Source organism: Leptodactylus fuscus, chromosome 7 (assembly GCF_031893055.1).
Source record: "Leptodactylus fuscus isolate aLepFus1 chromosome 7, aLepFus1.hap2, whole genome shotgun sequence".
Lineage (NCBI taxonomy): Eukaryota > Metazoa > Chordata > Amphibia > Anura > Leptodactylidae > Leptodactylus > Leptodactylus fuscus.
Genome location: NC_134271.1, coordinates 96,999,247 through 97,022,665, shown reverse-complemented (window position 1 = coordinate 97,022,665; position 23,419 = coordinate 96,999,247). Strand labels below are relative to the sequence as shown.

Below are 23,419 nucleotides of genomic sequence, written 5' to 3'. Positions count from 1 at the left end.
GCCCCTTAAGCTGCCGGGGTCCTGGGCAATTGCCCAGTTTGCCCCCTTCCAACTAATGCCGGCCATGCAAGGAACCCTCCTTGTTAGTGCAGTTGTGGATGATATGTACGGTAGTCTTACACATTGTCCTGGTCTGTAGCCAGCATGGTGCTCTATCGCCACCTACAGTTTTCTGACTTTGTTCTACTTTCTTTGATGCCGAGCTAGTTCTATATTACAGTATTAGGTTTAATGGAGGTGGTCAGGATCAACAAGAACTTGATGTATAGCACCATGGGTAAACTAGGCAATTTAAAAAAGGAAACTACCACACATTCAATTCAACCACATTTATAAAAAGGACCTTTCACCACCTCCAGCTCTTTGCATCCTGCAATACATTTGACTCTATAGATTCCAACACTATTGAGAATTGTTGATCCAGATCCCATTATTCCCAAGCAATGAGTGCTGTTAGATTAGCACATATGGTGCTGAAACTAACCCAAATTATTGCTTTGGAATAGCAGGGCGATAGAAAAATTCCAACTGCACCAGAGTCTGTGGAGAAGAGCCCATTAATGAATGGAAATTGCAGGGCAACATGCAGACTAATATTGTAAAAAGATGGTGTGAGGGTGTGAACCTAGAGGGCGCTGTAGAGCGACCCAAAACAGGGTTGAAAACGACCTGGACCTCACCCATACCAGAGAAAAAGGGGCTCAACTCCAGAGGGAGTGCACACAGCAGGAGAGTGCTGCTGGTGACCTGCACTGTGGACCAGTTGGAGACAGACAGGAGGTCTATCCCAAGAATACTGGATTCCATAAAGCCCATGGGACCAAAGAATGAAGATCACCGCACTTCACCTTATATTAATAAAACTTTCTTTATTGATGTCCAAAAGCGCGGTGATCTTCATTCTTTGGTCCCACTGGCATTGTACTGACACCTTGGGTGGCACAGATCCTGCAGCTCCAACACCTAGGGAGGAACCTCCGTTACAAGTGGTTCACAGGCTCTTTTGATGGTTGTGCTCATCACAACCATATAAGGTGAGAAGCTTTCATTATAATTAATCTAATCCTTACGTCACCATATACAGCTCGGGGCTGTTCTCTCTTTTTGGATTCCATAAAGACTTGGTTAAGCTCAGTGTGAGCTAGACTGGTGAGAAGAAACCTCAGCAAAGTATCTTGCCCTTGGTAGATTAGACAGGGTTCAAGAGGTGGGGTATTGCCCTGTGTGTGGGCTAGGCTGTTATTTTTGTTCCCGTTTATAAGCTGAATAAAGCCACTTATTTTGGATTGTACCACCCGATCTTCTGTTTGTCTATTTGGCACACAGCACCAACAACACCTCTGTAATTCCAGGAAAACCGCTTACCTTTGATGCTAAACTACCCCTAATTGTCACAATGGTTATTAAAAATGGATGAAACTTTCAATTCAATTCATCCAGTCACAGCTACCCGTATTTTGGACCGAAACCTGAGGTGGCCTCCGCCTCAGGTTCTGGTCCAAAAAACCCCAAGTGAACTTACCCTTAAAGTTTGTGAAATCAATGAAAGGTCAATTTTAAGGCAGAGCCTTCCACCACCACAATTGCTTCCACACTACATATATTGTAGGGGCAGCAGTCGCAGCATGTTTGTAATTGTGACACAAGAATATGCCACTACCTGACCTTACAACAACAGTTACATGGTGTATGTGAGATTTTGGTGGCAGTAGACTGTTTTAAATAGGGTTGATTAGAAAAGCATGACTGCTTTGTTCTTCAACCCCTGCCACATCTGAACAAGGGCTGTATTTTGTGCTGCAGCTCAATTCCACAGACATAAATGCCGCACAACTTGTGGACAGGTCTGGCTGCCATGTATATAACCTTACACAACAGACCATGAGCATACTGCTCACAAATGCGCAAACCTTTGAGTTCACATTCTTCCAGAGACGGCGCAGACAGATTTGCATTATCTTTTTTTATTCACTATGGTCTAGGTTACAGTTACAGCAGAGCACTTTGCTGAGCACTTACATTTAAACTTTCTTTTTACATTAAAAAATATTTACAAACATTTGTAAAACTTTCAAAATCTTGTCAAAATTTTTTTGTTGTTTTTAGAAAAAAAAAACAAAATAATGGTGTCAAACATAAAGCAAATGAGATAACCTTTGCTTTTCCCATTAGTGAATCTGGTTTTTATTTTTTTCTACAATTTTAGTTTGGCCAATATGGCCCTCACAATATAAAGCCGAAACCGAGATTAGATTTCAGTGTATCTGCTAGTCACAGATGTGGGGAGCTGCCAATTATACACCAATCAGCAGGTCGTTATACTGTATAATATTATCCAGGCACATTGCAACAATACAAAGACATTCAACACCCCCTTGTGAATCCAGACATGGCAATAAGGGACAGAGATTGTGGCATACTTTCATTGCAGCCAGCAGGGGTGTATGTGGCATGTCAATCACTTCCTTCCCTTCAAGTGCTAACAGGTCTCTATGCCATGCTATCTCATCCAGGCAGCACGTCCAAGTCCTGCAACAGGTGGCATTCCAGGTGGTGGAATAGGGGGAGGAACAGGCGGTTGCCCTCCAGGTGGCACTGTTGGAGGGGGATAGTTAGTTGGGGGCATACCAATTCCTGGAGGTGGGTGATTTGGTACAGTATGTGTAGGAGGAAGTCTAGGTGGAGGGAAGTTTGGATTGTAAGTAGGTGGAGGAGGATACACAGGGGTAGGAGGAGGAATGTTAGGAGGAGGAAATGAAGAAGGTGGTGGGGGTGGAGGCACAGATGGTGGAGGATTAGGTGGATAGACATGGGGATGGTATGGTATGTGTGTCGGAGGACCATAAGCAGGTGGCAAGTTCCCATAAGTAGGTGCTTCTGTCTTCATCATAGACTGGAGACTCTGATAACCTTCCCCAGACATGTAAGAGTTGGTTGTAGACATCCCAGTTATGTAACTAGAAGGAGGTGGTGGTGGCCGATGTGGTAGAGGAGGCGGCTGATGAACTGTAGAAGGATGACTTGGTGGAGGAATTGGGAGCTTGGTCAAGTCTGCGGCCTCAGGGACACTCACGGGATCTCCTTCGCCAGGAGCAAGAACTGGAGCCACCGGTTTCCTCTCTGTCAGGTGGAAATTAAAAACCAGATCAACATGGGATGAAGATTAGGTCTAGCGATAGTGTTCAACACCAAACAGATTTCTGCATAAGACAGCACATACCTGCTGGAGCAATAACTGGAGGAAGCGGAGGGTGCACAGTCTCAACTTTAGCCATTTTTGTCAATGGTTGATCTGTAGAAATGAGCAGCACAGTGTGAGGAGTGAACACTACAGCTCTACTCACATACCTATAGTAGCTTAAAGGGGTTGTCCAGGATAAATAGGGTCTTAAACTTTGTGGTGGAAGATAAAAATAAAAAATTACATTACATCCTGTTTTCAAAAATATTTTAGAAGATGCTAAAACCCAATTGACTTTATATTGTACATTGTTAGGGTTTTTCAGCACAGAATGCACCGCATGGCTTTAATAAACCTACCTTGTGCTTTACCCTCTTCTTTGGGTGACGTCGGCTGAAAAAGAAGAAAATTATAATTAATTTAAATGTAGAAGGTAAATTACTCGGCAGAATTCTTAAAGGGGTTTTGCCACGATAACCATTTGAACCGCTGAGAACCCCACCCAAGAATGGAGTGTTCCTCCCCCCAGGCTGAATGTAAGGGTGACTAGTAATGGACATCCTTGAGATCTTTAGATGGGCAGAGGGTTCTTTTATCCCATGCAAGGTGCTCTCAAAGAGACCTAAAATATCACAAGATGTAGTAAAAAGATCTTCAATCTGAATTCTGCTTGGATCTTTGTTTACAAGCGCTCTAAGGATGATTCACATACAGTTGTGCCAAGTTTCAAGTGTTGCCTGTGCAATAAATATCTTTGTCTTTAACCTCTTCTTCTCTCCACAAGGAGTATAAATATTATTAGGAAACATCCAAAAAGTTAGAAAAGCCCTCAGATGCTTTGGTCAAATTTTTTTTAAAAACTACACTAAAAGTTCTTAAACATATCAGACAATAGTCCAAGTGATTTTTAGATGACAGCACATACCAGAGGTCGCTTGGCTTGCTTTGGAGGACTGGACTGTGGGGATGGTTTCTTAGTTTGCTGGCCTCCAGACTGTTGTGGATCTTTTTGTTGCGCTGCCTGCGAGTCTGTGGTTAAGGACTGCTGGGGCTGCACAGAAGCAATCTGTGCTTGGACTTGTGGCGACTGCTGCTGGGCTCCATGATGTGGCATCTGCTGCTTTCCTTGAGAATACAGGTCCAGAATCTGATGGCAAATGTCTAATAAAGGAGAAACTCCAATTTTAGAGTTTGTTGACCTAAAAAGGATACTAAATTTTGTAGGAGCTTCTAAAATACCTGCAGTTGTGGTTTCAGAAATCTCCGCAGGTCAATTATACCTAGAGAAACTCTGATGGTTTACCTATAGGTATAATTAAAGCAGAAAGTCTACAAAGGAAACCTCTGTAGACTTTCTGTGAAAAGTGCTGCTGGAAAAACCACAATGCATTGCTACCACGTTTCTTTTTTTGCAGCAAGATTCTACGTGGGGCCTTAGGTAGAAATGAAGGAACAGAACAAAGTATAATCCTTATCTTCCATAATTTTTTAAGTGCGGTACTTTAGCTTAAAGTACCTGAAAAGTCCTTTACAAATCTTTATATTGCTTGATCCATGTATGGTTTGCCAAATTTTGGTCAAAATAAAAACTCAGCTGTTTACACTTTTAACTAGAGATGAGCGATTACTGTTCGGATCAGCCGATCCAAACAGCACGCTCCATAGAAATGAATGGATGCACCTGGTGCTTCCGCTTTGACGGCGGCCGGCCACTTAACCCCCCGCGTGCCGGCTACGTCCATTCATTTCTATGCGAGCGTGCTGTTCGGATCGGCTGATCCAAACAGTACTCGCTCATCTCTACTTTTAACCCTTTCTCTAAACATGAAAGCCAATATTTGGGCTACATTAGTATTAAGAATGTCCATACTACTAGAACCTGACCAGCTTATAAATGTATACCCAAACTTTGTCAAAAATGGCATTAGTATTATCCTTTCTACACTTTTAAAAATTTTGATCACAATTTCAAAAAAAAAAAAACAAAAAACAAAACCACAAAACAAACCCTCAATTTTAAAATGAAGCTCTCCGAAGCCAGGCAGTTATTAAACTTCGAAGTTAAATTTGAAGGAAGGGCAAAACACCAGAAATAAATACAACAGCAAAGAGTATTACAGAGAAAGAGCTCACAATTTTATGGACTATCAATATCCACTTCTGTGATCAAATTAATGACATGAAAGCATTGAATAAGGAAAGTTTCTTGGTATCGGAAGGAAGCATGACTCCCCCAGCAACACAGAGTATTTTATGGGTGGCGAAGGAGAATGCGCTAATCTCATGGACAACTCATGCGCTTACTTTACCAATGGCAGGTCTAGGAAATGGAGTGACACTGGTGACATTCTGAGCTTAGATGACTGAAGTGTTCAGACAACTTACCTTCAAGCACATCGACTGGCACATCCTGGACAAATTGCTCCCACCACTTTCTGTACAGCGGCTTTGAGGTCCATTCCTGGATTTCAAACTTGCACAATCGTCCAGCAAGATACATGACGGCTACTGCTATAATCTCCGGCTCCCACTGTAGGGACAGTGTCGTGCAAAGACTGCAGACAGAGCACAGGTTATGGATTAAATACAATTAGGGATCTTACCACTAAACATAAAATCCACGTATGAGTTAAATCAACTGATGGGCAATTAATTGCAAAATACCCGATATACTCGAGTATAAGCCGACCCGAATATAAGCCGAGGCCCCTAATTTTACCACATTAAAACTGGGAAAACTTATTGACTTGAGTATAAGCCGAGGGGGGAAATGCAGCAGCTACTGGAAAAGATCAAAAATTAAAATGGACGGAGTTTTTGGGTGCAGTAGATGCTGGGTGTTGGGGAAGGGGAGGGGGTGTTTGGTTGTCTGTCTGCCCTTTCCCTGAGCTTGAGGACTGTTTTTTTTTTTCCCTTACTTGGAATTCAGCCTGGCTGAATATAGGGAATCTGCAGTGCTCCTATTAACTCCTTCCCGACAGAACAGGAGCACTGCAGATACCTTATTCAGTAGACCGGGCACTTTCAGACACAAGGCTACCTAATGTGTATCACAGTAATTTTCTACCTTTATATATATATTCTAGGGAAAGAAGTGATTTAGAACATTTTATTGTTTTATTATATTTTTATAAAGCTTCTCTTTTCCCCCACTATTTTGTGGGAGATTCTATACATTACTATAGCAGTTGGTCATAGACCACCCCGCCCCCCCAAAAAAAATAATATTTTTTTTGCTTGACTCGAGTATAAGCCGAGGGGGGCTTGTTCAGCACAAAAACTGTGCTGAAAAACTCAGCTTATACTTGAGTATATACGGTAACCAATAGTTAAACTTGTGCACATAGATTATTTCAATTATTTTGTATTTATGCCATCTTGCCTCACACTGCCGATGGATAAAGGATATGTCACTTATCCAATTGGGATTGTTGTTATGTGAACAAAACTCATTGGCATGATGTGCCATATATAAAAGGGCCAATGCATATAAAAACGGGAGTGTCCTAAAATAATTGTTCATTGATCGTAATCAAGGTCAATTAAATGTTCAATTAACTGGATGACAATAACCTAAAATCTCAACCGTTGTCATACCTGTCATTAACAAATGTCCATGCCATCTGTACCAGCTTCTGTATTTTATTCTTGTCGCCTAAAAAAATAAAAAATACAAAAAATAAACACAAGGATAGACACAGAGTCAGTGCTTTCTCAATGTTTCCAACCTCTCTATACAACCCTCTCTCTTCAATATCTTTTTCATAGATTGTAAGCTCTTGCGAGCAGGGCCCTCAGTCTCATTGTGTGAATTGACTATTTCTCTGTAATGTATCTTTTGGTCTGTACCTGAACCCTACAATTTGTAAAGTGCTGCGGAATATGTCGGCACTATATAAATAAAATGTATTATCATCATCATATGATATATTTGGGGTTATAGTGTCCTGGAACATTTAAAGTGTTTAGTCCAAGTGTTATTCCCCATCTACAGAGTGACCATTCAACTGGTTGCCAGGCTAAAAGGATATTACGGACTTATCCTTATATAAAGATTGAAGTGGGGCAGACTCTCGGCACCTCCACCAAATCATAGCAGCCGCTGGCACCTGAACACAAACCAGAGACTACCATTTGTTTTATGGGCTGTACCTGTCCACTGTATCCGATACCTGTATTAATTTGTGTATATGTACTTACTGTAATGTTATTCATGTTTCTTACACCGTATCAGGCTAAACCCATAAAATCTTTAGATTCCATGAACAGAACACATTACCTTTCAATTGCTTGGCATATTTGAGTAGAAACTGATAGGGATGCTCCACTTGTAAGTCAAATTTAATGGTTTGAAGAAGAATCCTCTCGAGGACCATAACTTCTTCCTAGATATAGAAAAGAAATCAAAAACCACTTCAGATTTACAGATGTATATTCTACAGCACTGGACAGTTTCATCAACGGAGATGATCTTTCTAGTGAAATAGGTCACTATTTCATTTCTCCCTTAAAGGGACTGTCCCATCTCAAGGATCCCATCTATACTGGTAGCTTATGTAAATTGAAGCCTTTTTCTAAATAATATTGCCTTAGAAATTCTGCTTTGTTTGCCTGGTATGTGAATTTATTCTTCCCATTGTCTACAAAGCATTGCTATAACCACAGACCTGGGAGATAGGACAAGTGATGTCAGTTACTCAGTGCTCAGCTGGACAATGTTCAGCCAATTGCAGTTTGCTGATAAAGCCCTGTCTGGTATCTCTCTATGTAAACACACAGATAACACTCTGTACAAGCATCTGGATATTATGTGATCTGCAGAAGTGTTGTGAGACTTCTCCACCCGTTAGCAAGAGGAAGGGGGAGGGAGGAGAAATACAGAAACTGAAAAGAAAAAGACTTTAACCAGACAAACACTGAGATGGGAAAACCCCTTTAAAATGATCTGAGATTCTGGTCTGTTTTCTTCAGTCAAGTAGTTAAAAATTATGCCGCGGGCAGACCTTCCTTATACTGTAATCTCACATGTGGCACCCAGGTGCACACTTTGTGTTCCTGGTCCAGATTCATGAATCCTATCATTCTTATTCCTCACCTTTGGGTCATCCCCAAATTGTCCAAACTGTACATCATTTAACAAGCTGCGGGCAGTCTTTATGATGTCTTTACATTTCTTAGGAGTTTCTTCTACCTTGCCAGCCAGAAAGAGACAGCAGGCACCAGTCACCTGAAGGGAATACAAGACAGATATAATCTCTGGATAGCAGAACACAATCAGTAGTTTGTGCAGAAATTCTGTACTTACATATCTGGCAAACTGCTTGAATGAATGAAACATGTAGAACCTGTGAAAATATATAATGCCAGTGGCAAGTGTATCATAGTGTCTGATGCAAGAGTAAAGGAAAAAGTACAATATCGAAGATATCTGGTACACGTAATGATGACCTGTCAGCTCACCTAAGTTGTGTCATATACAAGAGCTGCAGCTAACCTATGTTGTATTGTACAGAGGAGTGGTCAGCTCTCCTGTGTTAGGGCTCATTCATACGGGGCAAGAGGGGCTGATTCTGACGCCGAATCCACCCCAAACAATGGAGGTCTATGTTGACCGCTAGCTTCCTTTTCACCGTGAGTGGTATGTTCTGGCTTACAGTAAAAAGAAGCGAGCTGCCCTTTCTTCAGGCGGATTCCGCAGCTGAGTCAGCCCCAGCATCCGCCTCGTGGAACCTCCGTGGCAGCATGTGGGGGTTGCTAGTCCTTTCCTGGCACAGGGGTGATGCAGAGTCTGCCAGAGCCTATATCTTCTGAACTTCTGCTCCCGCTGGCTATTTGGTCCATTCTGGTAGGGTTAGTGAAAAATATGTTTTCTGAATGATAGAGTCCCTTTAAGGGGGATGAACAGGTCAGGTGCTCCATTGATTGTCCATGAGACTGAGAATAACAGTACTCAGCTGTCTAAATCATTCACCATAGTCGAAGTGAGGAACAACCCCCATACCAGTGATCATAGCAGTTTCAGCAGTGCTTAAAGGGGTTTTCAGGCCCCTAGTGCATTTTTCATATTGATCTATGGGGGGGGGGGGGGGGGGGTCTGCTCTACCCAGATCAGATGTATAGACAGCCTCTAGGTGCCTGAAGCTCCTGCAGTCTATTCCTATTCAATAGCAGCAGAGCTGCAACTTTCCAGCACCAATACTCCTATCCCCTTCCACGTGCCTGGAGGCTGCTGGAACAGCTTATCTGTGCGGGGTCCGGGTGCTGGATTTCCACAGTTCAGGAACAATACATTAGAGGTCCTAGTGTATCCCCTTAAGTATCTATCAATTTATATATAGGTGATGCATTTAGAAAGCCATAATTAGTAGTTGAAAAGAAGGATACAATCCCAATCTTGTGCCGACATCAAATATAAATCTTGCTCCTTCACGTCGGTATCTTGCTTCAGTGGCAGGATCCAGGCCTTCCTGTTGAGAGGGAGTATGAGCTAGATCCTTCTTATCCCAATACCAACACGGTTTGGAGTGGTCCAGAGCACCTGGTGCCACCGAGGGACTCGAGTTTTCTTTGTTTTCCTTCATTGCTAATACTTTCAAGCATTCAACTACCTGATAGGAAAGATAAAACAAGAAAATCTGAATATTATTGGTTAATCTATACCAGTGTATCATTAAATGATGAAGCATTTTTACTGTACACATCTCCTGATAATGCTTTATTCATACAAGTACATAACTTATTGTAATGTATCTAATATTGTCATGGACTAGAAGCAACTCAACCGTTCCAAGCACAGATCTTAACACCAGCAAAAGAAAATAAAACAATGTATACAGCAAACATGCATATCTTTATATTACAAAGCGATTACACTTTTGTCATATAAAACTGGAAGAAACAGTTCAGGTTGCATGTGCTTTTGGTAGCAGTGATAGTTTGGCCATTAAATCTACAATATAATTACATAAATGGATTAAAGGTTTTTTTCCAGCCCCAAATCAAATTTTCATACTGATGACCTATCCACAGGATCAGTCATCAGTAAGTGGTCAGTCAGGATGTGACAATCGGTTTCTGCACAGACCATCTATTGTAGCAGTACCCAGGTGATGGTAGCTGGTAGCACTTCTATTCAAGTAAAACGAGTAGCATAGAAGCCCTGTACACTGTATCGTGGAGGTTTCAGTGAACTACAGCACCCACAGCACACCCAGGCTACAGGAACAGTATGATCTGTGAGGGGGCTTTTTTCATGCTTTTTTTGCGTTTTTTTGAGCCAAAGCCAAGAAAGGCTACTAAAAGAAAGCTAAATCTATAAAAAGTACCTATACGTCTACACTTTGCTCAATCCACTCCTGGCTTTCACCAGTGGAATCCACGGAAAGATAGGGCATGTCACTTCTTTTTTCTGCTACTAGCTAGCGAAAAAAGAAGCGAGTGGCTCCCACTGAAGTCAATGGGAGCCGTTTTTGGCATGGCATTTTGAGGCAGATTCGGTGTCAAAATCCGCTGCCAAAAAACTCCATGTGAACTAGCCCTAAAGCCCCACATTGTGGAAATGCTACTTTTTATTAATTTTTTGCTGTTTTTTGTTTTAAGCCAAACTTCGCAGTGGTAACAGAAGGAATGCCAAATATCTAGGAAGCTCATATATTTCTCCCTTTTCCTCAATCCACGGCATCTCAAATCTGAAACCTCGGATCATCTGAAACCACCTCAAACTTGAAATCACCTCAAATAATTTCAGATCATCTCATGATTTGAGATTTCAGATTTAAGATGATTTAAGATTTCAAATTTCATACTTGAGATTTCATACTTCATCTCAAATCTGAAGTCTCTTATTGCATTTGATACTTACTGTTGCTTAATCCTGATAACATTTAAGAGAAAAGCTCAAGCAAGATGGCATCCCCGATAAAACTTGGTCTGTGTGTTCGCCAGATTTAGTGGTCTAAAATTCATGCCGGGAATGGGATCCCTAGCATCACAGCTACCTGTAATGCTAGGAGTCCCTGCCTCTCAGTGATATACAGTTCTGTACTGTAATCGGTACAGGACAGTAAGTTGTCTAGCATCATAGTTTCTTTGTAACCAAATGCCAAAACCGAGCAAAGATATTTCCTGCAACTTTATTTTTGTTTTGCTAAACATGGACCACTGTGTCAGCACAATGGGCTGCAGTGACATCAAAATGGGGCACTTTAGTGTCACAATGGACTATTGAATACAGAGGAGTGGTGTTGTGAGTGAAATATAGCTAAAACAGCAATGAGACATGAGACCAGCTTCTCACTGAATCATATGTATAATGAACACATGTAGCTCTCTGTTCTGCTAGCTTGAACATTCATGGTCCTATATAGTAGAAAGCTACTGCACTCGCCTCACTGATGGATATCCCGTAACACTGACATAGGGAGAAATGGAGGCTGGTCTGGGCCAGTACTTTTAATATGGAAAATTTCACTGAAAATACATACATACACACACACACACACACAGGGTGTCCGGAAAGTAAGTACACAAAGCAAAAGGGTGGACTTTAGCCAGAAAATGAGTAATTTTTTTACGAATGAACATGTGACCGTAAATGCTCTATTGTGGCACTGCAGGTAGACTGACACAGTGCATTTCTGCAGGATGATTTGCTGGTGTTGCCCGAATATGTGCAAGGATGTGGCTTAATCAGGAAGGAGCACCTCCTCATCGTCCGTTAACACATCAACAACCGGTGGCCAAATTGGTGGATCGGATATGGCGGACCTTTGCTGTGACCCTCTCGCTCACCGGATTTGACCCAACTTGATTTTTTCTTGTGGGGGCATGTGTACGCAACGACTGTGCCAACCTGCGAAGAGCTCGTGAACCACATGCAGGCTGCATTCATCATGGTGAGGGCCCTGCCAGGAGTCTGTGAACGGGTGCGTCAATCCATCTCCCGGCGTTGCACTGCTTGTACTGATGCGGGCGGCCAGCACTTCGAGCAATTCTTCTAATAAGTAACAGTGATTAAACCGATTTCCCAATAAAGCGCTTTCTCTTCTTCAATTCTCCTTTCACACGGTGCAGCGAGGGATAGGAAACCGACATCTCAGTCTACCTGCAGCATCGCAACGGTGCATTTCCGGCCACATGTTCATTAATAAAAAAAAACAAAACGCTTCATATACAGGCTAAAGTCCACCCTTTTAATTTTGTGCACTTACTTTCTGGACACATATGTGTGTGTGTATATAAGGTCTGGGGTTGCTAGGTGGGTGGCATAGACACACAAGTCCAGTTTCTTTAGTCCAAAACAAAGGCATAGTTTATTTTCACTCAAAAAGGTAGTGCAGCAACAAAAGGAAACAATACAAAAATAAATCCCTGCCCGGCTAGGCTCTAACTAAACATAGAATAGGTTACCTCACCTAGAATAACAGAAATCCAAAAGCCAGTAGAATCAGTCAGGACACAGCTCCAAAAATAGGACCTCTCTGTTGGCTCTCCAGCCAAGCTCTGCTCACAGTCTGCTGCTGGCGCGGGCTTCTTAAGCTCTCTTGATGAGCAGACTCTCTGCAGCTGAGTCGCTGCTGGAACATCCCCAAAGTGTGGACTGGAGGGAGGGGGGGTGGAATGACAGGTCCCACTACCAATCTACCTGCCATTCCTAATAATCCAGCCCAGTAACCAGAATTTTGACACAACCCTCAGCAGACAATAGTTATCTGCTGAGAAACATTCTTTCTGGAGTTCTCATCTCACCCACCTTATTAGTCTGGGTGACATGTCCAGCCCCCTCCATTACCTGACCAGCCATCGGCTTACTATATATATAGCACCAGTCGCTGCCAGTTTTTGAGTAAGCTTTAAAAGGAACTATATAGGACTAAGACATCAATCACCTGTCCTTAGCTTATCAATATCAAAACGTTGGGGAATCTGACATGTAGATAGCATAGATCAGCTGCCTGAAGGCGTTGCAGTGATATGCCCTCCTAGCTCCTTACCACGCACCATACATTGTACAGCGGCTATGCCTGGTGTTGAAACACAGCCTTGCTCATTTCAGCTGCCTGGTTGAGCTGCAGCACAGCCATGTGACCAATGGACATAATGTCAAAGGCCTGAAAAGAGGAAAGGGATCTTACCCAAGGGTCGAAAGCTCTTCTAACAGCTGATCGGCAGAGGTCTCAGGTGTGGGTCCCATAAACCCCTTTACTTGCCCTATGCTGATCCTGAGTTGCAGCCTCCTTTCTGGGAGTTACAATTACACAAATTGTTAGTGTCCAGCATGTCAGACACCCCTGAAAACTTATCTGATCTCCTAGAGCCTGTTATACAGACTGCACTGCCCACAATTATGGCTCAGCACATACTGGAGAGCACTGCCAGGTCACAGATGCATCTGCCATAGACTTATAGGTAGAAGAGAGGTGTGTCACTGTGAAGGCCAACACACACAAGCCCATCATAGAGGAGACAGGGGTCAGGCCGCCACAGATTGCCATAGAGATCACACGGGAAAACCGGAAGCTTAGTTTGGAGAAGTTGAAGAGTGAGGTAGAACTACAAGTACCAGCACGTATTTGATTACACCTGTCGAAGGATGCTGATACGTGTAGTTCCACTTCGGCAGACGGTTCATCTCCGCACCGGCCCTTAGCATAGAAATGTCAATGAAGTGCGGAATCAATGAAAAGAACAGCGCTGTGTACAGAGTGAGGAGTGGAGTACGTACAAGTATCACGGCTGACCGCTCGCGTGACTAAAATGAATGGCAGTACAGTAGCAGAAAGTCCAGCACAAAGCTTTACAACACCAACGACTCACCCACGGCACCCGGTCTCTTGTACTAAGCGGCTTCCGTAGATAGACGGGAGAAACTACAAGCGCAGCACCACACCGGCAGCCATCTTGCAACAGAATGTGCGACGTGACGTCATCACAGTTTGACACGCCTCTTCTGTACAGTCTAAAAAGGACAAGGACCTGTATTAACCAATCACACTAATAAACGTCAGAGTTAGGGGCGTGTTTAGCGATGCTGTACTGCAACCAAACCCGACTGCTGTAGTCTGTTGAGCATGACTGAAAGTCGAACATGCGAGTGATAGACAAGTGAACTGGCCAATGATAGTCTTCCTATAAGAGCCACTGTCCAATCCCCTGTGAGGGATGCTGGGCGCTGGCAGCGGACGGTTTGGTTGTGCAGGGTTCCTCTCTCTCCATCTCTCCGGCGCTGTACGTCTGTTTCTCCCCAGCCGGTGACGGTTAGAGAGGCCGTTCGTGTGATAGGGTCGCGGGGGGAAACGGGAGGTAAGTGGCAACTGTCCTCCCGTCCCCCTGCATCACTCCCTCTGTGTAAGCACTGCACGTCATGCGCACTGCGGAATAGACCCAAGAGCTGGCACTCTATGCTGCTGCTTACCCTGTAGGGCACTGTGTCTGAGTACAGGGCGCCATCTGACTAGTACCGTCATGTGCTGTGTCCTGTTAAGCTGTAGTGTCATCCTGTCCCTTTAAATACCAGTAGGATGACCGGAGCAGGCTAGGACTACTTCTGTGCTACAAGTCCAGTCACATGATGCGTCTTTCCAGCGGTTCGAGCCCGGCAGCTTTCTTCCTCTTCTCCTCATAGAAGTCAGCTTGGCTGTCATGTCCATTCATTCATGTGAATGGTGCCCATCAGGTTGCAATAATATATTGTTACATTGCGTCACCCCTGATGTGGGCTATGGGTTTGTAGGGCACTACCCTGTGTGTACCTGGCTGTGGCAGACTGTTTGGACCCTGTCTATATTACTATAGGATAATCTCTCTGGGCGCTGTTCACAAACCTATTGGTGCATGCGGACATAAAAGACTTGTTGACTGAGCAGTCATGCTATTGGTGGCGCCGCTTATCCATCCTGTCCCGTCTATGATGCCTCAGGTGATAGACTGTTGGACGTCCCCAGAGACCTGAGATTATTGGCCATATCCTATGACACCAGTTGGTTGACCCCCATGCACCAAACATAGCTTTGGCTGTTCACTGTAGCTATTATGTACTACAATGACCAGGAGATGCACATTATAAATAAAGCTGGTTGATGGGAGCTCTGTATGGCTTTATATGTTGCGCGCTAGAGATAACTGGTCCCTTAGAAGATATTGGGACTGAGCCATATCTCCGTAAGAGCATCCTTGGACAAGGAACACAAAAGTTGTGGTTCTGGCTACACGGTGGCTCAATGGTTAGCACTACAGCCTTGCAGCCTGGTGTTCAAATCCTACCAAGGGCAAAAAAACATCTGCAACAACTACTGGAGATATACAGGGTATAGACCAATGGATCATAATGGGGACCACACTACCATGCATGGTAGCTGGTAATCTTCTCTACAACTTTATACTGTAACCAGTCTGAACATGCAGAGCTGCAGTATAAAGCATGGAGGATGGATCTCTACCTAGAATGAAATAATACATTGACCATTGCAGCACCACTAATCTTCATATTCTTCTTGATGTTTGTCCATGCAGACTTCACACTAGTCAGCTGGAACTGGCAGTGTAGTCACGTATGACATCCCATCTGTGCCATGGTATTACACCTGGTAGATAAGTGGCACAGAAACTGAGCTGAATTAATATCATTCCTGTAGAGCCCATTGATACTGGCACTGCAGAGAAGTTTGCCCAACATTCCCCAAAGCCTCTGATATTATGTGGAGGTGCTGCACTAGCAGGGAGTGTATCCTGTGAGAGTCAGGGAGTTGTCTGAGAGTTTTAGACAGTAAAATTTCTGTAAGAAATGTTCTAAAATGAAACAAAACCCTCCAGGTACTCACCTGTAAAATCCACAATTTTTTGTGCCATACATGTACATGTCAGGTACTGCCAGTCGCTGACCTCAGTAGTGATGCCAACATGTAGCTCAGGACTGCTGAATCCAATGATAGGCTTCAGTGATCACTTATGATGTGTTGTGCCTGGAGGAGACGGAGAGTACCAAAGAGCAAATCCTTATGGCACCGGAATGCATTGGATTTGCCTAAAGTGTTCCTTCTAGTTATCCAGTATAGTTCATTTGGTGACCTGGCATTGCCCCGTGAATGCGGCCTCCAGAGGTTGTGAGACATGTGGTCAGCAACTTTGGAGATTGGTCACTTATTATGGGCAGTGTATGCCAATGTATTAACTTATATGAAGCTGAGCCAGGCAGCTACATTCAACAGAGCATTGTCTTCAGTCTGGCACCCCATGCCATGGGGTTTTATGGGTTCATGGTAAAAAGAGTCAGTGGGGCACGGTGCTAGTATCAGGGCAGATTTTACCCTCGCTTTCTGTCTTCCTCACCGCTATCATTTTACATTTTGGTGTTCCCTTTGTATTTACCTACATTGATTTGGAATCTGAGACGATTATATAACTCAGTCTTGTGAAGTCTTGAGTTACACTGCTAATGTTGTTACGTAAAGTTAACCCCTACCTGACGGCAGCCTTTTCTAACTGCAGTATTGTCATCACTTGAGTGGGAAGAAGGCAGTAGGATGTGGTTGGTGCTCAGAGACAGGAGTCCATTGAGAAATGGCAAGTTCTATTATGCAACAGATGGGTCACACGGACTGTTAAAGAAACGTCATGTGAATATTATTTTCTATGGGGCCGTGTTCTGTCTGTTTAAAATAAATGAAATCGCTAGCGCACGACTGTCAAGCCCTGTTGTGTGACTAAGCACTAAGTTCATCATTGGTCACTACTATATTATAATGCATCTCTAACTTCTAGCAATTGTAACAGTTGGATTTGCCATATGCAAATGAAACCTTGTGCATTTTGCTGAACACAAACCCCTGCGCGCCTCCCCCCCAGTCTTGCATCGAGGGGTTAAGAAAGCGAAGCAATACTGAATCTACTTGCAAACTCTATTTCAATTCATAAGCTCCAAAAGTCACAGGACTTTGGCCTCTGGAACCATCACACACAAGTGAGAACCACAAAAGTCACAGGACTTTGGCCTTCAGCATTATTTTATGGGAGTAAGTACTTACTAAAATAGACATGGAAGGAGAGCAGAGAGATCTTTAACCCATTTAGGCATGATGCCATACATCTGACATCACATGGAGGGCTTTTTACTCTACTCTGTGAATGTATGGTGATGGTGCTGATCATTGTGGTCCTTATAAGGTCCTCCCTCTAGGGCTATGCTACATGATTAATTGCAATAGAATGTTAAAAAGCAATGCCGGTTACCTAACTTCCATACAACGGAAGAAAAACTGATCAAAAAGTTTCATGTGCTTGGGCATGCTGCCAATGAAAAATATAGTGTGACCTCACAAAAAGAAGCCCTGAAGTATCTTTATTGTTCAATATTAGTAAACTGTTTAAAACCCTATGGATTAGAGAGGACATTTCACCACCTTTGCCAAGTCCAGTTTTTTACAATATTGGGGGAAAAAAGGGAAAGGAATACTCAGCCACCAACAGTAAAGATTCTTTCAGAAAATCCTTCATCCATTTCGCATCTTTCATCAGCTCTCGCACGGAAAAATTGACTCCTTCGGCTTGAAGCTTTAGATATGCACATAAACGGTAAAAGATTTCCAATGCGGCCAATTTGAAAGGGTGAAACTCCTCTTTATTGAATGAACGGCTTTAAAATGCTTGTACACGCAGGTTTCAATCGTAAAGTAGCGCCCTCAAACATCTACATTTTCAGCGACAACCCCCCCCCCAAAACTATAGCTTTCAGAACGCAACAGCTAAATTGCTATATCCTGAAGGCTTAAACCTGGCTATGTCTCTAAAGGGTCAACTCCAACTCTGTATCAGGATGCAGAGAGTTGGTGGAGGTAATGAAAGGTCTTGTTTAAGGGATGGAAGCGTAACTGAACTTTCGAACATTTTTTCTTGACAGCATTTGGGACATTGATAAATACTGTAATAATACTCCATTAATAAAGTTCCTTACTGGAAAATCCTGTTTTGAAATGAGCTTTATTTCATGGGTTTCTCTATTGTCAGCAGAAATCTGTATAGTGCTTTTAAAGGAGTTGTCCAGGATCTAAAAGAAAATTGTTTAGCTAACTACAGAATAGGCCACCATTATCAGATCAGTTGGGGTCCAATACTCGGCGGCAGCCCTATCAGCTGTTTTAGCCTCCAGAAGCCATATACAAGGTATATAACCGGAAGCCGCTCTGCTCCTAGTCAAGTGAATGGGAGTGGGGCTGCAGTTCCCCTTGCCACCACTACCTTGTATGGATACAAGATACCCTTGACAGTATAGTGGTGGTGTTGGGAACTGCGTTCACTTGGAAAAGACCAAGGTTACTTCCTGCGGCCAAAAGAGATGATTGGGACCTGGTCCTTTGGATAGGTCATCAGTATCAATTTTCTTCAGATCCTAGACAACCCCTTTAACTAGACGTATGGATGGACAAGCTCATGTATAATATAGGGGAGCTGCGTGGTAGGAGGGGCAGGGCTGTCCCTTCATTGACACCAAGATCTCCAGTTCTTCCTGTATTTATAGACAGATCACTGGCCAACAACAGTCAGGTCTGGGAGCAGTTGAAGCTGCATATAAATTTGCCAATCCCAACTGTTCTCATCTGATGATATTTCTGGAAATAATGCAGTTAAAGCTGGTCTTGTTGACCGGTAAACCCTGTCATGGAAGCTGAGAGTTTCCTCTTCCATATGACTCCAGAACCATTGTTCTAAGTTATACAATGATCTAGATATGTCTGTGTAAAGTAATTCCTCCCCCAGCTTCTTCCCTACATTATACAGAAATCCACCAACCCCTACAGCCAGTAAAAGGCCGAAAAACATATTAGGGCTGAAAAACCCCTTTTAACGTGACAAGTGCTGCCAGAAAATCAGAAGTTGAAAGTTAGTTTACGGTTCAAGGAAAGTTGTGGTTGAAATAAGATGAGGCTTTCATTGTCATCATTCACCAGGATTGTCTCAGTTTTCCTAAGGAATTTTCTCTGCAATCTCTGAGCTTGTTAGGTAATCTATGATTTTGGGCCTCCTTAGGTGACCACCTTGGAACTCCATGGTCTCATTGTATCCCACAGAAGTGGTGTACTGCATTGTATTTGGTGCTGTCATCTCTGTACCCTTGACTTTTGTGCAGGGCAAAATGGACGCTGTTCACCACTGCTGCAGCATTGGAGGTTTGCTGCTATGTGAAAACCATTTAAGGTTGGGGCTAGCAGTAGTGACCTTAGACTGGAGAACAGTCTTTTCATTGGTTACTACGGCCAAGTAGCACAGTTCTCGCTTCGAAGAATGACTTGGTTGCCAGAAGGCTGCAGAAAGCCACCAGTGTTCACACTCATGGCTGTGCATTAAGGAGCTGTTCACATCTGAGCTTTCTGTCAGAGGTATGTGATGCCTATGTCTATGGCATCCATTTGCTTCATAAAGCATATAAAAGAGGGTTCCTGAGAGTGGACCCTATTAATAATCTTTTTTGTAGCGGTTTCCAGCTGTTAGTAGACTACAAGTCCTAAATGAGAATTGTAGTATTGCAATAGGTGGACAACGATAACCGTCTAGGTCAGGGGTAGGCAACCTTCGGTCTTCCAGCTGTTGTAAAACTACAACTCCCAGCATGCATTCTTGCTCTGCTGTTCTCGGACCTCCCATGGAAGTGAATGTTGGGAGTTGTAGTTTCACAGCAGCTGGAGTGCTGAAGGTTGCTGACCCCTGGTCTAGTGTATATGAAAACAAAAAAACAGGAATTGATAAAAGGCAAGCAAGTAATCTGTTAGCCGCTTATCCCTGTTAAAGTAGTCTACCTACACCACTCCGCTTTGCAGCCATGTCTTTGGGACACAGCTCTCAGCTGATCACTATGGATGGACGTCATGCATTGTGTCAATGATGGACAGCCCTGTGTGCTGCCCACTGACTTCAATTCCATGGTGTCGCCCCTAGACAGCATCTTGACAGCTGATCCCCCTTCACACTTCTTTCCGCTTCTGTGCTGAGATTGTTTGTGATATTTAAATAAACCCTTTCTTCTGTTTCCATGGTGCCAGTGACAAAATAATTATGCTTTTTAGGCTGAAATGATACTGGATTCTTATACAAGTCGTGGTTTTCTCTTTACACGAAGAAAAACACCAAATGAGGTTTTATGTGTTTCCAGAACAGGCGCAGATTCTCTTCCCCTTATAGAAGATCACATTCTTCAGTCTCACGCATAACTTACCCGATAACCTTCTCCATGTTGGTCTAGCTCCTTGCACCTTATAATATTTCTATCAGTTTAGTGTGGATATTTGGGTGAGGTTGTGCTAGTGTACTGTAGCCAGTCACAACAAGAAGAGCGACATTGTGCAAGTGCAGCCAGCGGTAGTAAATACATAACTAGCACTAGCATATATGAGGAGCCTGATGTGCCCAATATTTTAGGGAATAAGTCTCTGCCAGACCTCAATGGCTGTTTCATGTACATGGCTAGATTGATCTTTTTTATTTTAAAACTTTGATCATTCTTGAATTTTTACATTAATATTCTCCTTTTTTGTTTTTTGCAGGTGCTCCTGAATTACATATAAGGTGCTACATAAGAAATAAAGGTAATGTGGTGTGAGCCAGTTCATGATTTGTGGCTTATAACAGAGGTCCCCAAAGGCTGGGCTGTGGACCAGTACTGGGTCGTGGATCACGTGATACTCGGCCAGCCCAGTCATCAGAGACCTCTGTATGGTGCGTGTAGTGGGCAGACATCTGGTACAGGACCTGTTTTTGAGAGTGATCTCCTGGTTTAGCCTGCACCAGCAGATCACTTTCCACTTACCTGGGTATTAATGCAGCTTCTGGGACCTGTTCTTGCACATGAGATGTGTGCATGTTCTAGTCTGCTCCTGGAACCTTTTGCTATGGTGCCGCTGGGGCCGGGGAGCAGAATAGAAGATGCACACATCCTGTGTGCAAGAACAGATCCCTGAAGAGCTGCAATAATATGCAGGTAAATATAATGCCATTGTAATTATAGTTACAGTATGTGGGGGCACTATAAATACAGTTATAATGCACCAGCTAATAACAGTCCCCACACATAGGTATGAATTGGGGGAGGGGCTTTATAACTGTAATAGTGCCCTTCACAGATAATAGCCCTCCCCCCCAACTTACACCCACACACTATTACCTGAGAGAGGCACTATTACAGCAATAGTGCCCCACCCCAGTTAATAACATTACCTGTGTCTGAGAGGGGGGTTTGGCACTATTAAGGCACTATAACAGTTATAGTGCCATCCCCCTGCAGTTAATAACAGTCCCCCTACATATAGGTAATGTTATTAACTAGGGGGCACTATTACTGTAACAGTCCCCTAGTAGTCCCCCCTCCTCCCACACGTAATGTTGTTAACTGGGGGAAGGAGGCACTGTTACTGTAGTAGTGCTCCTCACAGATATTACCTGTGGAGGGGGTGGGGTATTACCTGTGGGGGGCACTATTACAGTTATAATGCCCCCCTTCCCCCAGTTCATAACATTGCCTATGTTTGGGGGACTGTTATAATAGCAATAGTGCCGCCTGAGTTATAGATACCCCATAGTGACTGTGGGCCACCTTCTGCCCTAAACATGCTTTTGTTAAGGGAGTTGTCCATGCCACCAAAGAGTTATACCTGATATGGAGAGATCTCCCTTAATAAAATATAGGGAACATGTATAAATGCAATCATTGAATATGCACTTTAGTGTGTGTGTATGTATGTGTTTGTTTGTGTGGTTTGTTTGTTTGTTGTTTTTTTTTTTTTTACAAAATAGAGCAACTTTGTAAATAGTCTTGAATCCAACTCTGTTACCGTTCGTGTCTGTATAGCAAACTGTAGACATAAAGCCACTCTGCCTTTGTCAAGGTATTTAGATACAGGAGTGGGGGATTAAAACCAATGTAAAGTTTCAAGTCTGATAATTGTGACGTGTTTGGCTACATTGATGCACATGATGGGTAGAGTAGGACCCCAGAACCCTGCTACCAAGTGTGATGCACCAGAATTACATCACACGTGTCATCAAAAAATGAAAGCATGGTGTGCTGTGAATAATCTATTTTTTTTTTTTTTTTTTAAATTAAATATCGACATCAATCCATTAAAGTTTTGAGCAAGATGAGCTGCTAGAAATAACCGGATGTGTTTATTCTGCTAATGACTGATATCTTTGTCTTTGTAGACAGAATCCAAAATGGGAAAGAAAAGCAGAGTGAAAACCCAGAAGTCGGGGAGCGGAGCCACAGCAGCCGTCTCTCCAAAAGAAATGATGAACCTAATCAGCGAGTTATTGCAAAGTAAGAAAGAAATAGTCAGACTGTAGTGGGAAGAATGAACTTTGATGTTTTCATGAAAAAAGGCCATCTCCAGCATCCCGATGTCCTCAGACTGAAGAAGTCGCATTGCTGCTCATTCACAGAGAGCGTTATTTACTTTTTTCAGCCACCAAAAAGTGATCAGGCTGCTCACGTTGTCAGAGTGACCTGCCAAGTCACACCCCAGCCAGCAGTCACTGATTTCTATGTAAGTCTATGAGAGTTGAACATCCAGACTTGCACAGAAAAAATGACTTTCGACAGGTGAATGAATCTGCAGGTCAGTCTGCTGGTCACATTACCAGCCAGATCACTCTTCGCAGGCTGAATAAAGTGAACAATGTACTTGGTGAATGATTGCATTGTTCATTTTGTATTAGTTGCTCTGAACTGCAGGGCTAAGACGTAATACACTTTGTTGGTGAGAGATCATTGATTGCTAGACATGCCTCTACGACACACTTGAAGACATTTTGCCCAAACTTTGAGAGGGAACACATCACTGGACTGAAAAAGTAGGATGGTAGTTTTTATCTAATTGTCCACCATCTAGTCCATTTGACCTAGTTGTTAAAAGGTTTTGGAAACAGTGGTTATGGTGAGTAGGCTGCAGGCAGCCCAGACACACCACATGTAGAAAGGATTGTTTGATCCACCAACGAGTAAAGCAGTAGTCACGGTTTGCTTGTTCACTATCTAGACAAAGGTGACACCTTCCATACACACCCCTATCTTGTGGCTACATATGCTTCTTCTCACAGCAGGGCTTTCAAATGGTATTTTCAGCAGGATAATGCTCGCCCACACACAAGGGTTTCCCAGGAATGTCTCCATCAGATTACAACACTTCCATGATCTGCCCAGTTGCCAGATCTATCAACCTTCAATTTATTGGGCGAGCTGAGGCATCAGCTTCAGTA

At 43.2% G+C, this 23,419-nt stretch overlaps 2 protein-coding genes across 5 annotated transcripts in view; one reads left to right on the top strand and one right to left on the bottom strand.

Annotated features, from left to right (window-relative positions):
- Positions 1-1,948: 1,948 nt before the first annotated feature.
- CCNK (cyclin K) lies at positions 1,949-14,091 on the bottom strand. Of its 2 annotated transcripts, none has more exons than XM_075282582.1 (11): positions 13,997-14,091; positions 9,566-9,789; positions 8,487-8,568; positions 8,277-8,408; positions 7,461-7,566; positions 6,779-6,836; positions 5,567-5,736; positions 4,107-4,342; positions 3,541-3,574; positions 3,221-3,292; positions 1,949-3,120 (listed from the first exon to the last, which is right to left on the bottom strand). In XM_075282582.1, exons 2-11 carry the CDS (start codon positions 9,760-9,762, stop codon positions 2,501-2,503), a joined length of 1,707 nt encoding a protein of 568 aa, XP_075138683.1. In that variant the 5' UTR covers positions 9,763-9,789; positions 13,997-14,091; the 3' UTR covers positions 1,949-2,500. The 2 variants fall into 2 exon arrangements, with proteins under 2 accessions (XP_075138683.1, XP_075138684.1); XM_075282583.1 differs by having other exon boundaries at positions 14,006-14,077.
- Positions 14,092-14,357: 266 nt separating this feature from the next.
- The window catches only part of SETD3 (SET domain containing 3, actin N3(tau)-histidine methyltransferase), a 43,408-nt gene continuing 34,346 nt past the window's right edge, over positions 14,358-23,419 (top strand). For 2 of the 3 annotated variants that reach the window (XM_075282580.1, XM_075282578.1), the window contains exons 1-3: positions 14,358-14,482; positions 20,713-20,754; positions 22,367-22,481. In XM_075282580.1, the coding sequence (XP_075138681.1) occupies positions 22,379-22,481 (103 nt within the window). In that variant the 5' untranslated portion in view covers positions 14,358-14,482; positions 20,713-20,754; positions 22,367-22,378. The remainder of the gene's footprint in view (positions 14,483-20,712; positions 20,755-22,366; positions 22,482-23,419) is intronic. The other variant, XM_075282579.1, reaches the window with a different exon arrangement.